General features: G+C 37.6%; 1 protein-coding gene across 4 annotated transcripts in view; it reads left to right on the forward strand.

The window, feature by feature from the left end:
* Positions 1–25988, forward strand: part of Dcaf5 (DDB1 and CUL4 associated factor 5) — a 100350-nt gene that overhangs the window by 16941 nt on the left and 57421 nt on the right. For all 4 annotated transcript variants that reach the window (XM_046461166.2, XM_058584542.1, XM_046461165.2 and 1 more), the window contains exons 2-5: positions 14937–15080; positions 17759–17795; positions 18679–18818; positions 20873–21002. In XM_046461166.2, the coding sequence (XP_046317122.1) occupies positions 14969–15080; positions 17759–17795; positions 18679–18818; positions 20873–21002 (419 nt within the window). In that variant the 5' untranslated portion in view covers positions 14937–14968. The remainder of the gene's footprint in view (positions 1–14936; positions 15081–17758; positions 17796–18678; positions 18819–20872; positions 21003–25988) is intronic.

Consider the following 25988-nt stretch of genomic DNA (forward strand, 5'->3'; position numbering starts at 1 on the left):
GGTCAAATGTTTTGTGTGGAAGCTAGAGAGGAATAAGGAATTGAAAAAGACGGGAATGATCATGAAAATAGGAGAACAACAAAGGAGAAGAATGGGATAGAGGGAAGGAGGGGGTGGGAGAGGTGGAACTGCAGAAGGAAATTGACCAAATTATGCTATCTATGTGCATGCTTGAATGTCAAAATTAATTTCACTTTTATGTATAATGCACCAACTAAAAAAAAACAGTAAATAAATAGAAGACCAGTAGAGCAGAGGAAGGAGATCAGGGGAAGAGAGAAAGGGAAAGTACTAGTGATTGAAAATGGAGCAAATTATGTTTATGCATTTATAAATGTGTCAAAATGAACCCCACTATTATGTATAACTATAATGCACTAATAAAAACATAAAAATATATTTGATATATATTACATATATTACCAAATGGCCCTCCAAGCTTGTTGAACTAATTTATTTACACTTGTACCAGTTTATTATCTCCACATCATCTATTGCTAGATATTATTTCATATTTGCCAGATCAGCCAGTATATGAAAAATAGTGTCACTTAATAAATTTATTATTACGTAAATTCTTATATAACTGGCCTTGATAACCAATGAAGCTGAATATTTTTGTCTTAAGTTGTGGTCATTTACAGTCTTCCTTTAGGCAGATTATAGCATAATTTAGTAGTTTGTAACTTTCTTTGTTAAAATAATCACATTCTCCTAATGCCTTCTGAGATTATTTCCTAGTTACCTTATTTGCATTTGGGTACGTATCTTAGCCTTAGATTAGAGGCCCTCTCTTAAGGAGGTAATAAAGGTATCTGATAATCTAGTCTCCAAATTTCAGAAGTTTGAGCCCTACTTTTTTTTTCCTCCTTGTACTGGGAATTGAACCCAGGTTTGCTCTACCATTGAGCTACATCCTCAACCCTTTTATTTTTTGAGACAGGGTCTTGCTAAGTTGCCAGAGCTGGCCTCAAACTTTTGATCTTCCTTCCTTAGCTTCCCGTGTTGCTGGGATTACAGGTATGTGCCATAGTGCCTGGTTTATCCTTACTCTTAATATTGTCAGGCTCCAGCCAAGTTTTTACACAGATCTATTTCACTAATCCTAACAATAATACCATGAAATAGGTAGTTTTCTCTATTTTACAAGTGGGAAGACTGCAGTTTAGAGAGGTTAAGTACTCTCGCCTAAAGGTATACAGCTAATAAATGGTAGCAATATTGGAGAAGTCAATCTGTATACTTCTAAGCCTGTGGTTTTGAATGCTGTGCTGCCTTGTTACACTTATCTATAAAACAGGTTGAATTATAGAAGTGTCAGGCTTGGGTAAATAGAGATTAGTGCTCTTGTTGTTTTTGTAATTGATTTGAGGACAGAATATATATAAAATTTCGCAAATTTACATATGAAGTTAGTTTCTTTAGGTAGTGAATGCTTCCAGTATGGATAAACTGTAGGTAACTTTTTGTTTGGGGGGAGTGAGCATAAAAATAGTAACTGAATTCCTGGTAGATAAATGTAGAGTAATAAAGAATAATAACTCAAAGTCCTTGTAGAATGAGGTACTCCAAGATGTCAATAAGGACTTAATGGGCTGGGGATGTGGCTCAAGCGGTAACGTGCTCGCCTGGCATGCACGGGGCGCTGGGTTCGATCTTCAACACCACATAAAAATAAAATAAATATTAAAAAAATTCTCTCTCTCTCAAAAAAAAATAAGGACTTAATAGTTACTTAGGTTATTTTTTTAAAGGTATATTTTTATCTAGATTCTTTATTTATTTTTTAGTTTTCGGCGGACACAACATCTTTGTTTGTATGTGGTGCTGAGGATCGAACCTGGGCCGCACGCATGCCAGGCGAGCACGCTACTGCTTGAGCCACATCCCCAACCCCTTAGGTTATTTATGTATTTATTTTTGCAGTGTTGGGGATTGAACCCAGGGCCACTTTACCACTGAAATTACATCTCTAGCCCTTTTTATTTTTATTTTGAGACAGGGTCTAGCTAAGTTGCCAAGGCTGACTTTGAATGAATCCTTTTGCCTCAGCCTCCCAAGTAGCTGGCATTATAGTTGGGCAGCATTACTCCTTGCTAGGCTATTTACTTGAAGGTCAAAAAGGCCAGTAAACATTTTATACCTATTAGGATGACAGAAAAGAACCAAGTGTTGCTGAGGATGTGGAGAAATTTGAATCATTGCGCATTGCTAGTGGGAATATAAAATGATGCAGTCACTGTAGAAAACCCTATGGCAGTTTCTCAAAAACAAACACAGCCAGGCACACATTTGTAATCCCAGGAACTAGGGAAGGAGGAGAATCACAAATTCAAGCCAGCCTCATCAATTTAGCGGGACTGTCTCAAAAATTTAAAAAAAGATTGAGACTGTAGCTCAGTGGTAGACTGTTTGATTCCTTTTTACTGCAACAAAACAAACCCCATCACAGAATAATTACTGTATGATCCAACAATTTCACATCTGGATATATGCCCAAAGGAATGGAAATCAGGGACTTAAAACAGGTATTTGTTTTGGTTTTGATTTTTGGTACCAGGGATTGAACTCAAGGTACTCTACCACTGAGCCACATACCAAGCCTTATTTTATAGGCGTGCGCCATTGTGCCTGGCTCAAGTTATTTGCAGATCTATATTCATAGCAGCGCTATTCACAGTAGCCCAAAAGTAAAAGCAACTCAAGTGTCCATCAATGAATGAATGAGTAAACAAAATATAGACTATACATACAATGGAATGTTATTCAGCCCTTAAAAGGAACAAAACTCTGACAAATGTTACAGCATGAGTGAATTCTGAAGACATTGTGCTAAGCTAAATAAACCAGTCACAAAAGGACATGTATTTATATGATGTACTGAGAGTAAGTAAAGTAAGGAGACAGAAATGGTATTTATAGGGGAAGAATGGTGATTGTCAAGGGCATGGGGAGTGATTATTTAGTGTTTACAGAATTTCAGTTTGGGAAGATGAAAAAGTTTTGGAGACAAATAATTGTGATGGTTAGATAACAGTGTGCTAATGTGAATATAGTTCATGCCACCAAACTCTACACTTAAAAGTCATCAAAATTGAAAAAAAGCCAGTGAAGTGTGAGGCATTTCTAGAAAAAAAAATGTATACAAAACGGAAAATACTTTTCTTTTTTTGTATAAAGCTGCAGAACATCCTCATTTGGAATTCTAGGTGGTATTCTGGCCTCAGCATGATACAATGAATGGATATAACTTGGTTTTAGGCTCCAGGTCCAGCTACTTGGACTATTAGCAAGTCATTTTGCTTCTCTGGTCCTTATCTATAAAAAGGACCTATATAATCCTTACCCCAGAAGCTAGGTTTCAATGACATGTATTAGAACCCTGGATCTAATCCCATGGTGCCATTTGCTAAAAGAAAATAATGTTTCAATAGTTAATACAGTCACTAACACTTTAAATCATAGAGATCATTCCATGTCAAAATCAGGTGAGTGAACTTCTGTGTAAATGTCTGTTTTCAGCTTTAGAAAAATAACAAAAGAGACTTATTTCCTATTCACTCCTGTAGCTGGCTGTGTGGCACACAGACTCTGCCTCTCTGTCACACTGCTGCTTCTGGAACTCAGGAGAGGTGTGGATGACACAAGGGGGCTTGGCTTCACGGAGTGTACTCATTGAAAAGAAGGAACACATAGGCAGAGCAGAAAGACAGACTGACTTTCCTTAAATTTTTATAGGTTAGAAAAAATAATCTTTAACAACATAAAAGGATATTAAGTAAAGTTTGCTATTCCTGGGAGCTCTGTTAACCATATCGAATCTGTCCTACCATGCATAAATTTGCTCATATTTTCATTAAAATATCGCATGCTGTTCATACTCTTATGTGATATAAAACAAGAGTTTGAAAGATTGAGATAAATTCATAGATGATGCTTCAGAGAAAGTAGGATGTTTTGAGGGGTGTGTATAGCTAATATGGGTCACACTGAGATAAGTGCTTTTATATATTATCTCACTTAATATAACAACCCTGGTTGTTGGCATTTTCTTTATCTTATCTGACAGAGGCTTAAATAAGTGGAATAACTTACTCAAGGACACATATAGATGGTGAAATCAGGATTCGAATCTAGGCATTTTTATTTCTGTAAACTTCTATAGCATTACTTTTGTCCTATCTTGAACCCTGGATCTAATCCCATGGTGCCATTTACTAAAAGAAAATAATGTTAATAGTTAATACAGTTAACTTATTATTATTATTATTAAATAATTAATACAGTCACTAAATAGTGACTAAATAGTGTATTAAATAGTTAATACAGTCACTAACACTTTAGATCATAGAGATCATTCCATGTCAGAATCAGGCTTTATTTATTTTTGGCTACATAGTACAGGCATGAAATTGTGGCAAAAAAAACTGGGGGCAAGCTAGGTGCAGTGGTTCATGACTGTAATCCCAGCAGTTTGGGAGGCTGAGGCAAGAGGATTATGAGTTCAAAGCTAGCCTCAGCAGTTTAGCAAGGTCCTAAGCAACTAAGAGAGACCCTCTTTCAAAATAAAACTTAAAAAGGGTTAGGGATGTGCCTCAGTGGTTAAGCATCCCTGGATTCAATCCCTAGTTCCAAAGAAGAAGGAAAAAAAAAAAAAAAAGCTGGGTGCAGTGGTACATGCCTGTAATCCCAAAAGCTAAGGTAGGAGGATTGCAAGTTCAAGGCCAGTCTCAGCAACTTGCTGAGACTCACAGCAATTTAGTGAGACCCTGTCTCAAAATAAAAAAATAAAAAGTACTAGGGATGTAGCTCAGTGAGAAGGCACCCCTGGGTTCAATCCCAAGAAACAAAAAACAAAAAATTGTGTTTAAAAATAATGTATGTATATAATACAAAATTTACCCTTTTAACAATTTTTAAGTGTACTTACTATTCAGTGGCATTTAATGCATTATTTTGTAACCATCATCATCATCAGAACTTTTTCATCTTGAAGAACTGAAACTCTCCTCATTAAACAATCCCTCAGTCCTGTCATGGGCTTGGCTGCCTTTTTTATGTGTGGTACTGGGGATTGAATTTAAGGGTACTCTACTACTGAGCTACATCCCCAGTCCTTTTTATTTTATTTTGAGCTGGTCTTGATAAATTGCCCACGATGGCCTCAAACTTGTAATCCTTCTGCCTCAGTTTTCCAAATAGCTAGGATCACAAGTGTGCGCCACTGTACCCAGCTTGACTGACTGACTGAGGAAACTCAAATTCTTCTATGTCTCAGCTTTTCCAGCTATAAAATAAGAATACTTTTGTTAAAGTATGGTATAAGGACTTTCATAGTTTCTGCTTTGAGCTCAGGACCTTTGGGAAAGGGCATGTTTTAATTTTTTTTTTTAATTTTTGGGGTGCTGTGGATTGAACCCAGGGCCTTGTGCATGTGAGGCAAGCACTCTACCAACTGAGCTATACCCCTAGCCCAGAAAGGGCACATTTAAAATATGTATTTTGTTAGTTTTTTTTTTTTTCTGGTATTGGCAATTGAACCCAGGGCTGCTTTATCACTGAATTATGCCTCCATTTATGTTTTTATTTTGGTACAGGGTCTTACTAATTTGCTGAGTTCAATCTTGAACTGGGGATTTTCCTGCCTTAGCCTCCCAAATAGCTGGGATTACAGGTGTGTACCACCATACCTGGCTATATAAAGGTTTTTGTAACTGCAAAACTGCTTCCACATGTGATTATAGTACTGTTTTTTGATGAATTAGTGATTTTAGTGCAAAATGAAATTAATCAGAATCAGAGTAGCTACGTTCTCTTGGCCTACCCAGATAAATTGAAGCTAAACAATTGTGAGAATATCAGCTCTGAGAGACAAGCCTTTGCTTGTCCTTTGCCTAGCACTGGCCCCAGTCCCAGCACTAGCACCAGCACGGAGTTGAAAGTCCTGGCCTTCCTGATAGGTCTCAGAGACTCTGGAGAGTCTGGGACTGGGCTGTCTTTACTGAGGATGGCCCCATAAGCACCCAACTGCCCGACTCAACAGCTGCCTTAATTTTGTCGTATTCTTCATTTGTACTATTTGCAGGTGAGTCTCTCTTTGTGGACCTTTATAATAATTTTCCCATTTTCTAATTGACTAGTGATTCAGAGGGGCAGAACTATAGAACTTCTTTTGCATCCTGTAATGGCTTATCTTTGCTTCAACAGCCCTCCTGTGCTTTGTGGGGTTAGAGGTTTGGACACAGCTGTCCTGCTCCCTCTGCTGCTTAAAAGCAGCCCAGTAGTTTCAGTCTAGGTCTCACTTTGCACCCAGAGTTTTAATGCCAACAAATGGTTAAAAATGATTGTCTTTGCACAGGGCTGTTAATATTTTGCCTAAGGAAATGCAGGAAGGGTATGGGGAGATGCATTTTGTCTTCTTATACTTTGGAGGACAAAGTGAAGAGGTGGTTGCTGCCACAGTGATAATTTTTGCCTCATTGATTCTAATCTCCCATGGACTTGGGCTGTCATCATCATGTTAAGTACTAAGACCATGTCATTGTAAGTGATCCAGGGCATTCAACAAATAGCCATACATTTTGAATTACTAAGTACTTGGTAAAAGTAAATCATCCTATAAATGCCTGGAGTGAACATTAAACATAGTGCTGTTTGGGTGATGGAGGAAGATCTTAAGCTACAACTTTTGAGTGCAAATAAATATATGCTGTTTCCCATTCCCCCACCCCCTCATGGTACTGAGGATTGAATCCAGGGTCTTGCACATGCTAGGCAAGCACTGTACCACCGAGCCACATCCCCAGCCCTTTTTAAATTTTTTTTTATTTTGAGGTAGGGTTTCACTAAATTACCCAGGCTGGCCTCAAATTTACAGTCCCTTTGCCTAAGCCTTCCAAGTAGCTGGAATTATAGGTATGTACCTCTGTGCCTAGTCTCCGTTTTTAATTGAACTTTTTTTTTGTACTAGGCATTGAACCCAAGACACTTAACCACTAAACCATATCCACAGCCCTTTTTAGTTTATTTTTTTAATATTTATTTTTCAGTTGTAGTGGACACAATACCTTTATTTTATTTTATTTATTTATTTTTATGTGGTGCTGAGGATCAAACCCAGGGCCTCACATGTGCTAGGTGAGTGCTCTATCGCTGAGCCACAACCCCAGCCCCAATACCTTTATTTTATTTTATTTTTTTATGTGGTGGTGAGGATTGAAACCAGGGTCTCACATGTGCTAGGTAAGCACTCTACCGCTGAGCCACAATCCCAGCCCTTTATTTTTGATTATGAGACAGGGTCTTGCTAAGTTTCTGAGGCTGCCTTTGAACTTGTGATCCTCCTGCTTCCCTAGCTGCTGGGATTATGGGCATGTGCCACTGTGCCCTGCTGAACATTTTTTCTTCAGCTCCTCCAATTCAAGAAGAATTGTGCTGTTAAAAGTTTTACTGAATATGGGGCTGAGGTTGTGGCTCAGCGGTAGAGCACTTGCCTAGCATGTGTGAGACACTGCGTTCGATTCTCAGCACCACATATAAATAAATACAATAAAGGTTCATCAACAACTAAAAAATATTTAAAAAAAAGATTTACTGAATAAATATAGAGATGTCCTTGGTTACTTTTTCCATGGGTATCCAAAGCCTATTTTGCCGAGTCTTGTTTTATTTTTCTCTTATGAACATTAAAAAAATCCAAAATATTTTATTATTGAAATCCTTAAGCATACATTTGTGTTAATCACCTTTTCCTCTTTACTTTCTTTCTTTTTGGCACCTTTTAAAAGAAATTCTAAGTATATACAATATCACCCATCTCTATATGCATCACTAACTGATAAGGACTTTTTTTTCTTTCTTAACCACAATGCCATTATTATAACTTATAAATATAGTGATAGTTCCTTAATATGAAAGATTTAAATTAAAGAAGTATATATAGAGAGAGATCAGTCAAATTTGACCAAATGTTGATTTGTTAAATTTACTTCCAGTCTGTTATTTTTTTTATTTTAGGATTATACAGATTTTTAGAGTGGGTTTAGGTTCGCAGCAAAATGAAAAGATACTGCAATTTTTCCATTTCTCTCTTTTTAAAAATTTTTTGTTGTTGTTGTAGATGGACACAATATGGTAGAGTGCTTACCTGGCATGCACAAGGGCCTGGGTTCTACTCCCTAGTACCACCAAGAAAAAAAAAAAAAAACCTGTGTTATACATATTCACACCGTTCCCCACCTAGTACTTGCTGATCTCTTTGCTCTCTCCATAATTTTGCCTTTTCCAGAATGTTGTATACAGTGAGAGTATCTATTGCTCCACATTCCCGCTAACATTTGGTGTCATCCGTATTCCAGGTTTAGACCATTCTAAGAAATATATAGTAGTATCTTATCTTAATTTACATTTCCCTGATGACAGGGAATATGTGTGGGACATATTTTCATGTGGTTATTTCTCATCTGTATATATTCTTTGGTGACGTATTTGTTTAGGTCTTGGGACCATTTTTTTAATCCCATTGTTTGTTTCTTATTGTTTAGTTTTATAAGTTCTTTGTATATTTTGGATATCGGTCCTTTGTCAGTTATGTCTGCAGATATTTTCCCCTGCTCTGTGGCTTGTCTTCTCATTCTTTCAACATTGTCTTTATAAAATAAAAGTTTTTAATTTTAAATAGTCTAGCTTATCCATTCTTACGTGAATAATACCTTTGGTGTTATTTCTTTTCTTTTTTTTTTTTTTTTTGAGAGAGAGAGAGAGAAATTTTTTTTTTCAATATTTGTTTTTTAGTATTCGGCGGACACAACATCTTTGTTTGCATGTGGTGCTGAGGATCGAACCTGCGCCGCACGCATGCCAGGCGAGCGCGCTACTGCTTGAGCCACATCTCCAGCCCCTGGTGTTATTTCTAAAAAAGTCATCATCATACCCAAGGTCATCTAGATTTTCTCCTGTTATCTTCTAGGAGTTTTGTAGTTTTGCATTTTATACTTGGTTCTATGATCCATTTTGAATTTTATGAAGGGTTTAAGGTCTGTATTTAGAGTTAATTTTTCACTTGTGGGTGTTCATGTGTTCCAGCACATTTGTTGAGAGAAATCTTTGCCTCCATATTTTGCCTTTGTTACTTTGATGGTATTTATGCTGGCTATTTTTACCCTCTCAGTGTTGAAGTCAGGTAGTGTCAGCCCTCCAACTTTGTTGTTCTTCTTCCATATTGTGCTGTCTGTTCCAGTCTTTTGCCATGTAAGTTTTAGAATCAGTTTGTCAATATTCATGAAATAGCTTTCTGGGAGTTTCATTGGGATTGTATTGGGTCCAAAATCAAGTTAGAGAGCCAGGCATGGTGGCTCACACTTGTAATCCCAGTGGCTTCGGAGGATGAGGCAGGAGGATCGTGGGTTCAAAGCTAGCCTCAGCAATTTAGCAAGGCCCTAAGTGACTCAGCAAGACCCTATCTCTAAGTAAAATACAAAAAAGGGTTTGGGATGTGGTTCAGTGGTTAAGCACCATTGGGTTCAATCCCTGGTACAAAAAAAAAAAAAAAAAAAGGCCTGGGAATGTATCTCTGAGTAAAGTGCCCCTGGGTTCAATCTCTAGTACCAATAAATAAATAAATATTCTAGGAATTCTTTATATATTTTAGATAACCCATTGCCAGTTTTGTGCATTGCTAGCACCTTAAACTTTCAGGCAGTCCCATCCAGGACCCTTATTTTACTCCAGTTAAGTTTGCTTCCCATTTTACTTCTTTGCTCTTTTAATCATACCTAGACATTTTTGAAGTGTGTTACAAGGCAGAGAATTCCTTCAGTTGTCCATCAGATGAATTTTCTTTGTCAGTTATGATTCATTTTTTGAACTGTAAGATAGTTAATAGTAGTGGTGAAGAGTGAGGGCCTTGGAGTCTTAATGAACTTCTTGCTCAACCACTTTCCTTACTGGATGATCTTGGTAAGTTACTTAACTCCTTTGCACTCGACTTTCAATCTATAAAATCTGTACGAGTACAAGAACTGTTATGGTCACCATTTTATATTTGATGAAACTGAGGGTGTAGGGAGATTAGAAACATGAGCAAATAGAAAAAAACATATGGCCTCTCTTTAATTTTCAATTTTTGATAGAGACATGGGTATAAAGTATTTCTTTAATATAAAAAAACACAATAGCAGAAGTGGTAATAAGTCCCTGACTCATGGCTACATTGTTGGGGGCAAGCAATAAGAATGTGGACTATGGAAAACTGAAGTGTTCACAGCATGTCTAGATCGGTAATTTTCATTAAAATAAAACAATAAAGACTCCAAACCATTATTTTCATAATTAACTTGATGTTTTACACCGTGGTAAATTTGTATGAGGTAAAGAATTTAGATTCTTTCCCAGGCCAGAGAAGTTGTAGTTGAAGTATAGAAGTCGTAAACACAGAATGCTGTGGGCCACACTTGAGACATGAATCTGGTAGAAAATGATACTTCAGAGGAGAATATAGAACTTGATCTTGCCTGACAGTGAAAGGAAGAGAAAACTCATGAAACAAAGGAATTATTTTTAAAATTTTTAAAAATTTTATTGTTTCTTTTTGTTATACATGACAGTAGAATTCCCCCCGCCTTTTTTTTTAGGTTAGAAACTTTATTTACCAATTCTCAACTTTTCTTTTTGGAGGTTGCTTCTTTTTTATTTTTTATTTTTAGTTACGGATGGACACAATATCTATTTATTTTTATGTGGTGCTGAGGATAGAATCTAGTGCCTCACATGTGCGAGGAAGCCCTCTGCCACTGAGCCATGGCCCCAGCACAGTTGAATCCATTTTAACATAATTATAAAAGCATGGAGTATATCTTGTTCTAATTCCACCCCTTCCTCTTCCCTTCCCTTCTTTCCACACTCTGCTCCCTGTTCTTTCTGCCATTTACTTATAGTTATTTTTTAATTAATTTTATTGTGAATGTATGCAATGGTGAGATTTACTGTGGTATATTCATATATGTACATAGGAATGTTATGTCAGATTCATTCCGCTGTCTTTCCTTATCCCATCCCTCCTCCCTTTCTTTCATTTCCCTTTGTCTATTCCACTGATATCCCTCACCCACACATCTTATTATGGATTAGCTTTCACATATCAGAGAAAACATTAGACCTTTGGCTTTTGGGGGTTGACTTATTTCACTTAGCACGATAGTCTCCAGATCCATCCATTTACTGGCAAATGTCATAAAATCATTCTTCTTTATGGCTGAGTAATATTTCATTGTGTATACATACCATGGTTTGTTTATCTATTCATCTGTTGAAGGGCACCTCAGTTGGTTCCATAGCTTAGCTATTGTGAATTGAACTGCTGTAAACATAGATATGGCTGGGTCAGTGTAGTATATTTCTTTTATTTATTTTTTATTTTATTTTATTTTTTTTTAAATATTTTTTTGATGTTGATGGACCTTTATTTCATTTGTTTATTTATATATGGTGCTGAGAATTGAACCCAGTGCCTCACACATGCTAGACAAGTGCTTTACCACTGAGCCACAACCCCAACCCAGTATATTTCTTTTAAATCCTTTGAATATATACAGAGGAGTGGGATAGATATCTGGGTCAAATGGTAGTTCCATTCCTAGTTTTTTGAGAAATCTCCATACAGCTTTCCAGAGTGGTCACACTAATTTGCAGTCCTACTAACAATGTATCTTCTTGGGTGTGTGTGTAGTATGCTCTATTAATTTTTAAAAAATATTTTTCAGTTGTAGATGGACACAGTGTCTTTATTTATTTTTATGTGGTGCTGAGGATTGAGCCCAGTGCCTCATAGTATGAGGCAAGCACTCTACCATTGAGCTACAACCCCAGCCCTGCTCTATTAATTTTTTAAAAAATATTTTTAGTTGTAGATAGATAGCATACTTTTATTTTATTTATTTGTTTTTTATGTGGTGCTGAGGATTGAACCCAGCGCCTCACACTTGCCAGGCAAGTGCTCCAACACTGAGCCACAACCCAGCCCACCTTCTATTAATTTTAATTGTAAAAGAAAATATGTCTACTTTTATTTTATTTATTTGTTTTTTATGTGGTGCTGAGGATTTAACCCAGCGCCTTGCACTTGCCAGGCAAGTGCTCTAACACTGAGCCACAACCCAGCCCACCTTCTATTAATTTTAATTGTAAAAGAAAATATGTCTAAGAACAAGGTCAAGTTGTAATATAGGATGAAATAATGTAAAAATTAAAACATAAAAGTTTCCCATGCTGTAATCCCAGTTACTTGGGAAACTGGAGCAGTAGAATTGAAGTTTAAGGCCAGCCTGAGCAACTTAGACCCTGTCTTAAAATAGGAATTAAAAAAGGGCTAGGGATGTAGCTCAGTGATAGATAGCTTACTTAGCATTGCTTGGGTTCAATCGTTAATACTAAATAAAACAAAAGAAAACAAACAAAACCCCCAAATTCCTTAATAGTATATATATATTCAAAATAATTGAAAGCAAGTTCATAAGGAGATATTTGTATACTCATGTTCTAAGTAACACTAGTCACAGTAGCCAAAATATAGAAACAGCCCAAATGTGCATCAGTGGATGAATGACTAAACAAAATATGTGTATAAAAGCATATAAAACTCAGAATACTATTTAGTCTAATAAAGGTGTAAAATTTCTGATGCATGCTACAATAAAGATGAATATTTAAAAAGTTATAAGTGTTTTATCCTTTTGAATCTGATTTATACATATTAGGTACCTAGAATAGTCAAATTCATAGAGATAGAAAGTAGAATAGTGGTTACTAGGGGCTGGGAGAAATTAATGTTCCTTAGAATTTCAGTTTGTGATGATAAAAGAGTTCTGGAGGTGGATGGTGTTAATGATTGCACAACAACACAAATGCACACTTAAAAATGGTAAAAATGTCTCTCTCTCTCTCTCTTTAAAAAAAAGGCTGGGGATGTGGCTCAAGCGGTAGTACGCTCGCCTGGCATGCGTGCGGCCCGGGTTCGATCCTCAGCACCACATACAAACAAAGATGTTGTGTCCGCCGAAAACTAAAAAATAAATATTAAAATTCTCTTTCTCTCTCTCTCTCTCTCAAAAAAAAAAATAGTAAAAATGGCTAAATTTCGTATTATATATATTTGACTACCAAAAGGTCTCCCAATTCTGGCCTAGCAGTTATAATGCTCACTATAAACAATTTCTTTATAACCATCTTGATATAGCTATATAAAATATAAGCATAGATACACAAGTATAAGCCCCTTCATTCAATATCTACTCTCTGGTGCCTTGATTAGATACTGGAGATTCCACAGTTAACAAAACTGACAAGGTTCTTGCTGTCCTGGAGCTTTTTAAAAATTTGTTTTACAAAAGTAGTTGTGGTACCTATACTGTTTACACTTATTTTTTCCTCTTAACAAAGACCTTTGGCTATCTCTCCACATTAGCTCGTATCTACTGACTTAATACTTCATGGTATACCCTTGTGTGGATGTGCTATAATTTGTGGTTATTGTATTTATTTTTTTAGTGTGCTTCCAGGGCTGGGTGCAGTGGCACAGGCCTGTAAATCCCAGCGGCTTGGGAGGCTGAGGCAGGAGGATCGTGATTCAAAGCCAGACTCAGCAAAAGCAAGGCGCTAAGCAATTCAGTGAGACCCTGTCTCTAAATAAAAATTCAAAATAAAAATTCAAAATAGGGTTGGGGGTGTGGCTCAGTGGTAGAGTGCCCCGGAGTTCAATCCTCAGTACTGCCCACCAAAAGAAAAAGTGGGGAGGGGGGTGGCTGGGGTGTAACTCAGTGGTATAGTGCCCCATGGTTCAATCCCCAGTACTGCACATACACAGACACAAAATATGGTGACAGGGATGGAACCCAGGGCCTTATGCATACTAAGCACATAAGCACATTATAGAGCTACATACCTAGCCTGGCTGGGTATTTTTTTTTTTTAATTGAATAGAGGTGGAGAGGCAGAGGTACAGAGTTTGCTGATTTGCTCCTGTTGTCATTTACATTTTTATCGGGAAAAGAATATCTTGTTGGCTTATTTTAAAAAGTCAAACAATGCCAAATTTTTAAAAATCAAGCTTTCTTCTACTTTCTAATTCTATTCCTTAGAAGTAACCATTGTTAAATATATTAATCCTTCCAGACATTTTTAACACATCTTCAAATATAAATATAGTGGGATGTAACTTGGTGATAGAGTACTTACCTAGCATATGGGAGGTACTGTTCCCCAGTACTACCTCTCCCCCCGCAAAAAAAAAAAAGAGAGAGAGAGAATATATAGACCATATGTGTTCTCATTCTCTAGGAGGTAGCTCATGCATTGTAATATTGCTTATTTAGTTCAGACTGTTGGGAATTTTGTGAAGGTAAGAGCCCGTCTAAGGATCATGAGAACTGGGTTTTGTCTGGCACCTACTAGAGTCAGGTAGTTTTTTAGTTGTCATTTGTACACTATCCTTTAGTCAATGAAAGCATATCAAAAGTGGTTGCTTTGAAGGCTATTATGTTAGAAATATTACTTCAGAGTTCTTTGGCTTCAAGTAATAAAAATTACCTTTGATTCTGTTAGACTAGGGGAGAAAAAAGGACCTTATTAGAAAGATTCTAGGTAACAATTTAAACAACTGGGTCTCCGGAAAGACAGAAACAGGATTGCTTTCAGGGTGAGTGAGTTTCAATATCAGCACTTATCCCTTTCAATTTCTATATTATTTAATATTTGATTCATGGGAGAGAGTGAGTGGCCTAGAGGTCATGTACCCCATGGTTAAGTGGGGAGAGTGCTGGGTGTAAGGTACCATCAGAATCTTATGGAGTTGGGGAGGTGGAGTTTTGGAAAGAATGATATTTGAGACTGGCAAAGCCAAATGCCAGCTCTTTTAACCCTAGACTCTTAACTTCCTTCTCAAGGAGGAGATGACCGTCGGGTTCTGCTGTGGCATATGGAACAAGCGATCCACTCCAGAGTCAAGCCCATACAACTGAAAGGAGAACACCATTCCAACATTTTTTGCCTGGCTTTCAACAGTGGAAACACCAAAGTGTTCTCTGGAGGTGAGAAAAAGGGAAATTCCTTTGAGGGAAATTCACTATGGTTGGAATTTTAGAGAAAAGAATTTAAATAATTCCTATTTTTCTTCCTGTATCTTAATTGAACTGTGGTATTACTAGTTTACTCTAGCATGTCTTTTTAGCAGTTTAGATATGTGATTTAGGGTTTGTCTTTCTCTCTCCTTCCTTTCTTCTCTCTCTTTCTCACACTCCTTCTTCCTAACCTTCCTTTCTTCCTCTTTGGCAGAAATCTTTCATGTTGGGCTCTGGTACACATGAACACATATCTCTCTCTCTGTCACACACACATACACACATACATTTGAAACATTTATTTCATTTTTGGTACTGGGGATTGAACTCAGGGGCACTCAATCACTGAGCCACATCCCCAGCCCTATTTTGTATTTGATTTAAAGGCAGGGTCTCACTGAGTCGCTTAGCCTCTTGGGGTGGGTGAGGCTGGCTTTGAACTCACGATCCTCCTGTCTCAGCCTGCCGAGTCACTGGGATTATAGGCATGTGCTACTGCACCCAGCCTTATTTTTTATTCTGTTTTATTTTTAAAGATGTTGGCTGTGGGCTGGGGTTGTGGCTCAGCAGTAGAGTGCTTGCCTAGCACGTGCAAAGGCCTGGGTTTGATCCACAGCACCACATAAAAATAAATAAATAAAGGCATTAAAAAAAAAAAGATGTTGGCTGTGACTTAATTTGATGTCATGACCCTTGTTTGAAAAGCATTGTGTTAGGGAACAATTGGAATGGCTGGTGCTAAAGTTAACCTCTTGGTGATGGCTTCATCAACCACCCCTCTCTGTTCCAGTTTTAGCCCTGATCTTCATTTGGAGCTACATATTTTACCATTGAATGTCTACCTATTTTCTAAAAGCAATTTAAATATTGGGCTGGAAATATAGTTCAGACTTGCTTACCATGTTAGGCCCTGAGTTTAATCTCCAGCACTGAAAAAAAAAAAAAAAAGCAACAGAATACTAAGATAGAAAAAACTGCTGACTTTGGCCATATAAAAATGGCCTTATACAAATGGCAATTTTAAATGGTTCATTTGAAATTCCTCCTCAAACCTGCCTTTCTGTCATTTGCATATATAGTCAGTCACAAAGTCCTGTCAGATCTATCTCAAAAGCTCTTTCTACTCATCCTTTAGTTTCTGTTTTTTTTTTTTTTTTTCCTATACCCACTTCCCTGATTTAGATCCTCATCTTTTCTATTCCCACTGCCCTGATTTAGGTCCTCATCTTTTCTATTCCCACTGCCTTGATTTAAGTCCTCATCTTTGGCCTCAACAATTGCATTGGCCTTGTGTGATTTTTGCCACCAATCGCTAACCCTCCTTCTCATGCATTTCTTTTATAAATTTTCATTTAAAAATAAAGATTTGACCATGTGAATTCTTGACCTACAGTGCCCACCATTTACAGTCTAAACCCCAGTCTATCCCTAGCCTATTTCCCTTGCCCATGAAATGTACTTAGTCCACTAAACTACTGTGCATATGCACTATAGTATTTTACCCTTGTGCCTTTTGTTCATATTGTTCTTCCACCTTAATAGTGCAATTGGACTATCAGTTCCTCAAGGACTGGGCAGAGTCTTAATCTTATAATTCTCCCAATACCTAGCATGTGCCTGGCACCAAGAAGGCACCAGTATGGGTTTATTGATTTCATGGTAGAATTTACAGCTAAGGCTTTGAAATTTAAGATGACCCTAGCCACATCTTTACTGCTCTTTGTACCTTTCTATCTAAGTGACTGTTGGTTGTGTATTTAAGCATACAGTAGGATATTTTTTTACTCTCTGCTTTTGCATATTTAGATTTTTATATTTTAGCTATATGAACCATTTGAAGATGTATAATGAATGTACTGTTTTTAGATCCTTTAATGGAATGAGGAGAACTGCAAAAGAAAAATGTTGTAGAGAAAAACTTTCCCATCATTTAAAATCACATTACCATCAAATTTTAATGCTATAAAATATAAAGAGGATAGGAATAGTAGCAGATATTTATTGGGGACTTATCAAGTGTTCTGCCCTATTTTGAATGCTTTTACAGACTCATATGCTCACAGTAGCCCTATGAAGTAGAAGCAGTTATTATCTCTATTTTCAGATAAACAGCTGAGGCATAAAAATGTTAGAGATTTCATTCCAGGTTCATAGTTAAGGAGTGTTTTGCTGGTGATGGACAGGAAGCTAATTTGGGTGAATGAATTATTAGATCATTTACAATTTCCTTGAAGGTTTTTCCTAATCCACTAAATACTACATTTTGGGAACAGTTATTATGTTATCCCTTATTACGCTTAAGTTTTTAAAAATCTCTGTAAGAATGTCCTATCCTGGGGCTGGGGTTGTGGCTCAGCAGTAGAGTGCTCGCCTAGTGTGTGCGAGGCCTGGGTTAGATACTTAGCACCACATAAAAATAAATAAATAAAACAAAGGTATTGTGTCCAACTACAACTAAAAAATAAATATTTTAAAAAGATAAAGAATGTCCTATCCTTAAATTATTATAAACCTTTTCTTAGTAAAACTCCTAATTTGTATTAACACTGACTATTCATATTTTTACCCTGAGAACTTAAATTCTTCATGTAATGTGGATAGGGGCCAACTAGCAGGAATTATCAGATTCTACTTTTTTTCCTTTACAGGAAATGATGAGCAAGTTATCCTTCATGATGTTGAAAGGTAAATATGTTGTTGGTGTGTGAAGGTGATTGACTTTTTTCACAGGAAGAGAGGAAAATATCTCTTTCGACCAAAATTGTTTTTATCTTTTGAAGAAAACAACATGAAACATTGGTCCTTTTCTAAATACATTCCATAATAATTTTGAAATAAAGTTTTGATTTATAAAAAGAAAAAGGAATTTGCAGAGTTGGTATGAAATTAGTTTTTTTAGGTGAAAATTTTAAGGGAATGATTGAAAGAGGATGAGAAATAATATTTAATAATAATCACAGCTAATATTTATTGACTTCTTACTTTCATGTGCCAGACATCATTCTAAGTGCTTTGTAAGTATTAATTCATTTAACCCTCAATCATTTTGTGAAGGATAGTGTGATCTACATTGCAGAAGTGGAAACAGAGGCACAGAGATGTTAAGTAACTTAAAGTCAAGTGATGCTAGGATCTAAACTTAGGCAGTCTGGGTAGATCTGTGCTATTAATCAGCATGCCAGACTGCTAGAAGATTCTCTCCCACTTCTGCTATATCAATTCAGCCTGCTTTAAAGCTTTCCTTTGCTTTTTGGAAATCAAATACCACCCTCAAATCTGGACATAAACAGATGCATTCTGTAATAAATAAAAAAACAAAACTTCACCATCGAGTCACTTTTAAAATACTTATGAAATCTATAAAAATAGTGCTTTGATAGTACTTTTTCTTTTCATTTGAAAGTTGAACATTTACCTTTTAGGAAATACAGTATCCTTTAGGTTTAGCTAGGCTGACTTTCTCCTAAGAAGAGAGACTGCACCCTAGGTGCCAGAGAGCTGGGACTCTGTGCTATGTTTGTGTGTATGTGTGTGCCTGTGTGCCTCTCTCTTGCTCTCTGTTTCTCAGCAGCGAGACCTTGGATGTGTTTGCTCATGAAGATGCAGTATATGGCTTATCAGTGAGCCCAGTAAATGACAACATTTTTGCCAGCTCTTCAGATGATGGTCGGGTTCTCATTTGGGACATCCGGGAGTCTCCCCATGGAGGTAGGGTCACCGGACAAAAGACTACTGGATTGTGTGTACAGTTTGATGTCAAGTTCTTTGCTGTGACCTGAGTATTTGAGTGTGAATGTTGTCAAAGGAGAAAAAATGTGAGTCACATGGCAGCACAGTGTCTTTGGAGGTCCCATACTGCCCTAAGTAGTCAGAAGTGGGGCATCTTTGTCAGCTCATCTCCACCTACCTGTGAATTTTCATGCACCCTTGCACTTGGCTGTTAGTGGCTCCAAGAAGCAGAAGATGTGGCACCTCATTGTGGAGGGTAACCATCAAAGGCCAGCTATGTGTGGTGCTGACATGCATAGATCCTTAGTTGTTTACAGAGAAAGGGGGTGCTGTACACTTTCTTGCAAACTTAGTTGCAGGCTTGTTCTTTTGTTGAAGAAAATCACAGAACCTTGCCTTACCTGCATGTAGGATTGTAAAATGATGGCAAATATGTTCTGTATGGAAATTGTCTTGTGAATGCCCCCAAGTGTGCTCTTTCAGTCTCTGATGTGTGATTGAAGAACTTGTTTTAATGACTTTCTCTGAAGTTCTTCAGGAAATGCATCTTCTTAGCTCATTTCCTACAGAGGGATTTCTCTCTCTGTCTTTAAAGGCCCTTTCCTCCAGTGCCACTGTCATGCCCACCTCTCCCCTTTAGTTTGGCTGTGTAATGATAACACCTATGTACACTGAATTTACTAGCCTGCCTGCTTCGTCTGGCTGGGTCTAGGTCTTTTTATTTTTCTATATTTCAAACATGTAACATGCTGGGCTGTGCTTGTTATTGAGGTTCAGGCTATCATAGAAGCTTGTCCTTAGGGTCAGGCAGGTCAGGTTACAGCAAGAAGCACTTACAGCTCAATCTCTATGTGATTAGTAGATGAGATTTTCCTTTGTTTGCACTGCCTGATGACTGCAAGTACTTCACCTGCTCAGAGACTTATGTAGTAATGTATTTGGAAATCATAGACTGAAAAGTGCTTTCTGTCTTTCACTCTAACAGGTTCCATAAAAGTGATTCCTTCCTCACTTGGAGCCTGATAATTAATACAGATGGACACAGGGGTTGTAGGTGAAGTTGACTGGGACCTGACTGAATGCAAAAGAAGTTCAAGTATTAGGTTTTTAAAAAAATATTTTTAGTGGGACATGGTGGCACATACCCATAATCCTGGTGTGGATGCGTGCCTATAATCCCAGCAAATCAGGAGGCTGAGGCAAGAGGATCTCAAGTCTGAGAATGTCCTGGGCAACTTAGCAAGACCCTGTCTCAAAATAAAGAATAAAAAGGACTGCAGATGTAGCTTATTGGTAGAATGCTTCTGTGTTCAATCCCTAGTACTGGGTTGAGGGGGAAGGTAAATAAATGAATAAATAAATAAAATAAAAAAAGGACTGGGGCTATAGCTCAGTGGAGAGTGTGTGGTCATGAAGCCCTGGGTTGAATCCCCAATACCTACCCTCTTGACACACATTCTAATACTGGAAGTCAAATCATAAAAATAAACACTAAGCCATTTAGGCATTGCAAACCATAAAAAAAATTAAAATAAAATTTAAAAAACAACCTTGTACTATTGTTTTGCGCTATCTTAATTTTTTTCACTGTTTGGCTTTGTCTTCACTGAATCTACTGCAGTTTTAAAACTTTTATTTTTTAGACTAATAAATTTGGATTAAAGTTGTAATAATTGTACCAGAAACTGATCATGAATTTTTTTAGCTCATGTGGAATTCAGTTTTACTAACTAACTGTAAAATAGTTTACCTTCCCCTTTTCAGGTACTGTATGATTTCTAAGTATTGTGACTTGAAATTTGGTTAAATGTGTTTAAATTACTGTTGTATTTTCTGCATGAAGAAGTGTTCGAAGGACTCAGGAGGGAATTTGAGGAAAGGTATCTGTGGTGATGTGTACTATGTTGGGGTTCTGGTTCTTCGGGGGCATTATTCAAAAGTATGCTCCTACTTGGATTCATACGTTTACTCATCTGACTGCCATTGACCCAAAGATGACTAGAATGAACCAATCATAATTTCTCTTTTCACAGAGCCCTTCTGCCTGGCAAACTACCCATCAGCCTTTCACAGTGTCATGTTTAACCCTGTGGAGCCCAGGTTATTGGCCACAGCCAATTCAAAGGAAGGAGTGGGACTCTGGGATATCCGAAAACCTCAGAGGTGAGCCCCTCTTAATTTACACTTTCCCCTCCCTTATTTCTCAGGTAAAGTGATTAGCCAGAAAGTGTTGTGAACTTGTTTGACAGCTGGTCTCAATTAGACATCTCTTAACATGCACTGGTGTTTCTGAAGCCAAAAGAACCTATTCCCAAGCAGCCAACAAAATGAGAAATCCATAGACATTGCTGATGAGGAGTTATAAGTTATAATCTGAATTCTGGATGGGGTCAGTTCTAGGCAATTACTTGAAGTAATTGCCCCAGCCTCCTGAGCTGCTGGGATTATAGGCATGCATCCACACCAGGAGTCTTATTTTATTTCGAAGCAGGGTCTCCCTAAGTTGCTGAGGCTAGCCTTGAACTTGTGATCCTCCTTCCCCAAGTAGCTTCAGTCCTGCCTTTTTTCTTGAGACCTGGCATTCCCTACATGTGCACAGGAACTCTTCCACGGGGAGAGGGATTTGCCAAACTCACTGCTGTTAAACCAGGGGTTCTTAACCACAGGCTGGAAGGAGTTCCTCTAAATTGTAAGCCCCCAAATTATATAAATGTAAGTGTATTTTTCTGAGAAGGAAATTTGTTTGCTTTATCAATTTCTCAAAAAGGACCAGTGACCACAAAAGTTTAAGAGCCACTGCACTATAGTTTTGTGGACCTAGTATATTTGCCTTCTGATTTCATTATTAAATAAGCACACCTTGGACAATCTTGACCTAGTGGTATAAGTCACTAATGGGTGAATTTCAAGCATCATTAAAAGATGTGGAAATGGGGTTGAGTAGGAGGTTCTTTCATGAAAATCCCATGAGGGAAGGATAACCTTTTATGGGACCTGTACATAAAGCTGACCTTGCTTTATAAAAGACAGCTAGCTTTTCTGGAAATCCTATGGGGAGGCAGTTTCATTTTGTAAAGCAATATTATAGAAGATGGGGCTGGGGCTGTAGGTCAGTGGTAGACGCTTGCCTAGCACATGTAAGGCCCTGGGTTCGATCCTCAGCACCACATATAAATAAAATAAACATATTGTGTCTAACTGCAACTAAAAAATAAATATTTTAAAAATATATAGGGGCTGGGATTGTGGCTCAGCAGTAGAGCTGTCACCTAGCACAGGCGGGACCCAGGTTCGATTCTCAGCACCACATAAAAATAAAGGCATTGTGTTGTGTCCATCTACACCTAATAAATAAATAAATAAATATTTAAAAAATAATTAAATAAAAGTAAAGAATATATAGACGAATGAAATGGAAAGTAAGTAAGTTTATATTTTATGGGCCTCAGATGAAAGGGCAGTTAAGTATAGAGAATTATCTTCCTTGAATTTTCGTCTTACCTAATTCTCTCTATGAGGCAGTCAAAGGGAGTTGAAACTATTACAGCAGATCTGTGTAGGCAGGGAGTGTCCCTAGTGTTGAGCAGGGCTCCCTGAGGTACCACAGGACAGCACAGCTTTTTCTAGGCCTTTCTGTTGTATATACACTTGACTCTTGTTTCTCCAGTGCATGTAATGGTAGGCCCCTAATGTGCCTTTGCACTGTGTGCTTATGGAGATCTGCTGTCTTCAAGGAAGACAATCTCTAATATTCATCAGCAGAGTATTCTACCACTCACACTTTCTAGGAACAACTGTTCTGCCTTATCCACACTACAAAAGGCAGGGTTTGGACTGATTATGCCAACTTTCTCCTAATGTACTATCTCCTTCACTTAAAATTGCAATGAATAGCTGGCAACAGGAGTGGGGCACTGAGCTATTTCATCTCCAGTGGAAAGCTTGAGTAATTCATGATGTCAGCAGTGTCTTGAGAGAAGAGGGGGAAGGAGTGTCTTAATTCTCCTCTTGATTCTCTTCCAGTCTCCTCCACTAGTTTATTGCTATGCATCGCATGGGCCCTTTCCTTGTTAAACTTACAAAGGGCTCCTTTCTTAATAAAATTTCTAAGTGATGATTATTATTTAGTTTTACACTGACATTTAGGGTTTTATACATACAATTATTTAAGTATTTAAAGGTAAACAAAAAAGAAAGAAGAACCCTGACATGCTTTTTGAATGTTTGTATATTAAGATGGTTCTTCTACTTCCAGGTCTCTAATTACTTATTCTCTCCAAAGGTAACAACAGTGAAAAAAGAGTCTTTTCCAGGACATAATTTAATGCAGATATTAGCATGCATATGTATACTTTAAAAAAATTAGACTGCTGGCCATGGTGGCACATGCCTATAATCCCAGCAACTCAGGAGACTTGAGGAAGAAGGATCACAAGTTTGAAGCCTGCCTAGGCAATTAAATGAGACCCTGTCTCAAAATAAAAATGAAGGTTGGGGATGTGGCTCAGTGGTAAAGTGCCCCTGGGTTTAATTTCCAATACCACTAAAAAAGAAGAAAAAGAAACTGAAAGAGCCTGTAATATCCACTATTCTCAACTCCTCCGAACCTTCAATTAACATGTCCTGGAGATCTTTTCTTATCAGCACTTACAGATTTGGCTCATTCTTTTAATGGCTATGCGATGTCCCATTAATGTGACATACCTAAAAACTAGTACTTGTTTCCAATTTGGGGCCTCTATAAACAAGGCTATGTTGAACATGTTTGCACACCTGTTTTGGCCTACTTTTGCAAAATATCTTTAGGAATTCAGAATAGTATTTTTTGTTTTGGGGGGTTTTTTTGGTGGAGGTCTGAATCCCAGGCCTTATGCATGCGAGGCAAGCACTGTACCAACTGAGCTACATCCCCAGCCCAAGAATAGTGTGTTTTTATATTTTTGATAAAAATTGTCAACTATACCCCCACCACCAAAGCTGCATTGACTTACAAACTTACCAACTGTGTTTGAGATTATGTTTTCTCCAGACCCTCACCAACAATGAAAGTGTTTCTAACATTTTAGAGGGAAATTATAGCTTCTTGTTTTGATTTCTTCTTTAGCTCATGGTTGAGGTTTTGTGGTTTCTTTGGTAACATATAATTTTCAAAGTCCATGAGGGAAAAGAGTCACCTAATAAAGCTATTTGGTAATCTTGACTGATTTCTTTTTTTTTTTTTTTAAATCAAAGGAGGAGCACAGTGCCAAGGGAACTAGGATGTTTTTGCCTGTTTATTCTAACCCTTCTAATATTCAGTGAGGCTCTCTGGGCATCAGGTAGAAAAGAGCATGACATATTCTTAGAATACTTCTTAATTTCACAAAGTGGATTTTGGGAATTAAATTACAGATCTTTTCTGTTCAGATTCCCTCAGTGCAAGTTGGTATGGAGGAGGGAGAGAAGGCGATTTGTGTTTTCCATATAGGATTAATTATGCTGAGTTGCAGTAGATAATTTGTCTCTTGAGCACAGCTGCCTAGAAACCCTATCCCAGATCTTGGGGCGGTTCTGAGTCCCTTGGGTGGGAGGACAAGCCTGGAACAGGATAGGTGTACTTTAGGGATAAAGTATAGGGAGAGATTTTAGGGTATTTGTGAACCTCTTAAAATTACAGGTGAAATTATAGGTGCCTATTTGAGCAATCATATGCAGCATTTTTTTTTTCCCTTGGAACAAAAGCTTTGTCCAGGTTCTCATAGAGACCCTTGACCTCAAAAGGATAAGAGTTGCTTGATGTTCTGACCATTTCAGGTTTAGAGCCTATTTTGTTTCCTTACCAGCCTTATTAGTGACTTCCAGCTTATAATAGCATGGACATGTAGGTGGGTGAATTCAGGGCCTACTTGGAAGGGCTGTTGGCCTTCTGGAAACGAATGTAATCTCCTTGAAGCCATGAGGTAAGACTTATATTGAGTCCTTTCTGGCTGAACCTATGGATTATTCAATTTTAAAATGATTTCTGTAGCCTATTTCAAGCCTAATCAATAATGTTCTACTTTAGTTTGATAGCCTGTAGATGTGTGAGCAGAGACATTTATGTTCAACTGCTGCCCTGAAATAAGCTGATTAGAGAGCTAGCTAGAAGAATAAAATGTCAGTTGTAGAAAAGAATTTAGTTATCACCGATTTCCTCATTGTACAGATTAAGAAACTAGCCTAGCAAGGTATGGGAACACAGAAGAACTTAATGGCTTATAGAGTATGGGATCCAAAGCCACACATGTGGGTATAGATCCAGGCAGTACGTCTTAATAGCCACATGATCCTTAATAAACTACTTTACCTCTTAATGCCTTGTAATCATAAATAATAGCTAACTTTTTGAACATTACACATGCCAGGGGTAATGACAGTTACCTGAATAGCCACCTTATTTAATCCTTACAACAGCCATATGAAATAAGTTCTTATTGATTGATTGTACCAGGGACAGTCAATCACTGAGCCACATCCCCAGCCCATTTTTTATTTTGAGACAAGGTCTCATCAAGTTGCTTAAGCTGGCTTTGAATTTGCGATCCTCCTGCCTCAGCCTCCTGAGCTGCCGTAATTATAGGCTTGTGCCACTGTACCCAGCACTCTGTTATTATTTTAATGACAAGGAAATTAAGGCATAAAGAGGTGAAATAACTTGTGTTTATATACAGATATATCCCCACTTTCCCCTTTTCCCCCCCTAAATCAGATAGCGTCCCTACACATTCTAGTTTTTCTTGACCTATGCCTCCTTGCAGTAGAACTTTTCCAGAATTCCTGTCAGATTTTTCTGATAGACTTTTCCAACTCCTTTAGACTGTCTGCCCCTAAAAATTAACCCCTTTTCCCTGACTCATTGGCCCAGCCTCTGTCTTTATGTTGGCTTTCCAAGATTCTTGCTTTTCTAATCCTGGAAACCTGCATGTACTACTTATTTTGCTGTGAAACCTTAGAACAGAAGTTGGAAACTAGCTGCCCATAGGCTAGATTGAACCCACACACAGTCTTTGTTTGTTCTACATGATATAATAGAGATTGGCATATTACACAGAAAATGGCAGTTTCTCACATCTCTTGAAAAAGTCACAAGATCTCATGTTCTCGGACTTGGTTCTCATATGGTTAGTAGTC

This window comes from Marmota monax, unplaced genomic scaffold (genome assembly GCF_021218885.2).
Source record: "Marmota monax isolate L192 unplaced genomic scaffold, Marmota_monax_Labrador192_F-V1.1 WCK01_AAM20220418_F8-fsc00001, whole genome shotgun sequence".
NCBI classification, from domain to species: domain Eukaryota; kingdom Metazoa; phylum Chordata; class Mammalia; order Rodentia; family Sciuridae; genus Marmota; species Marmota monax.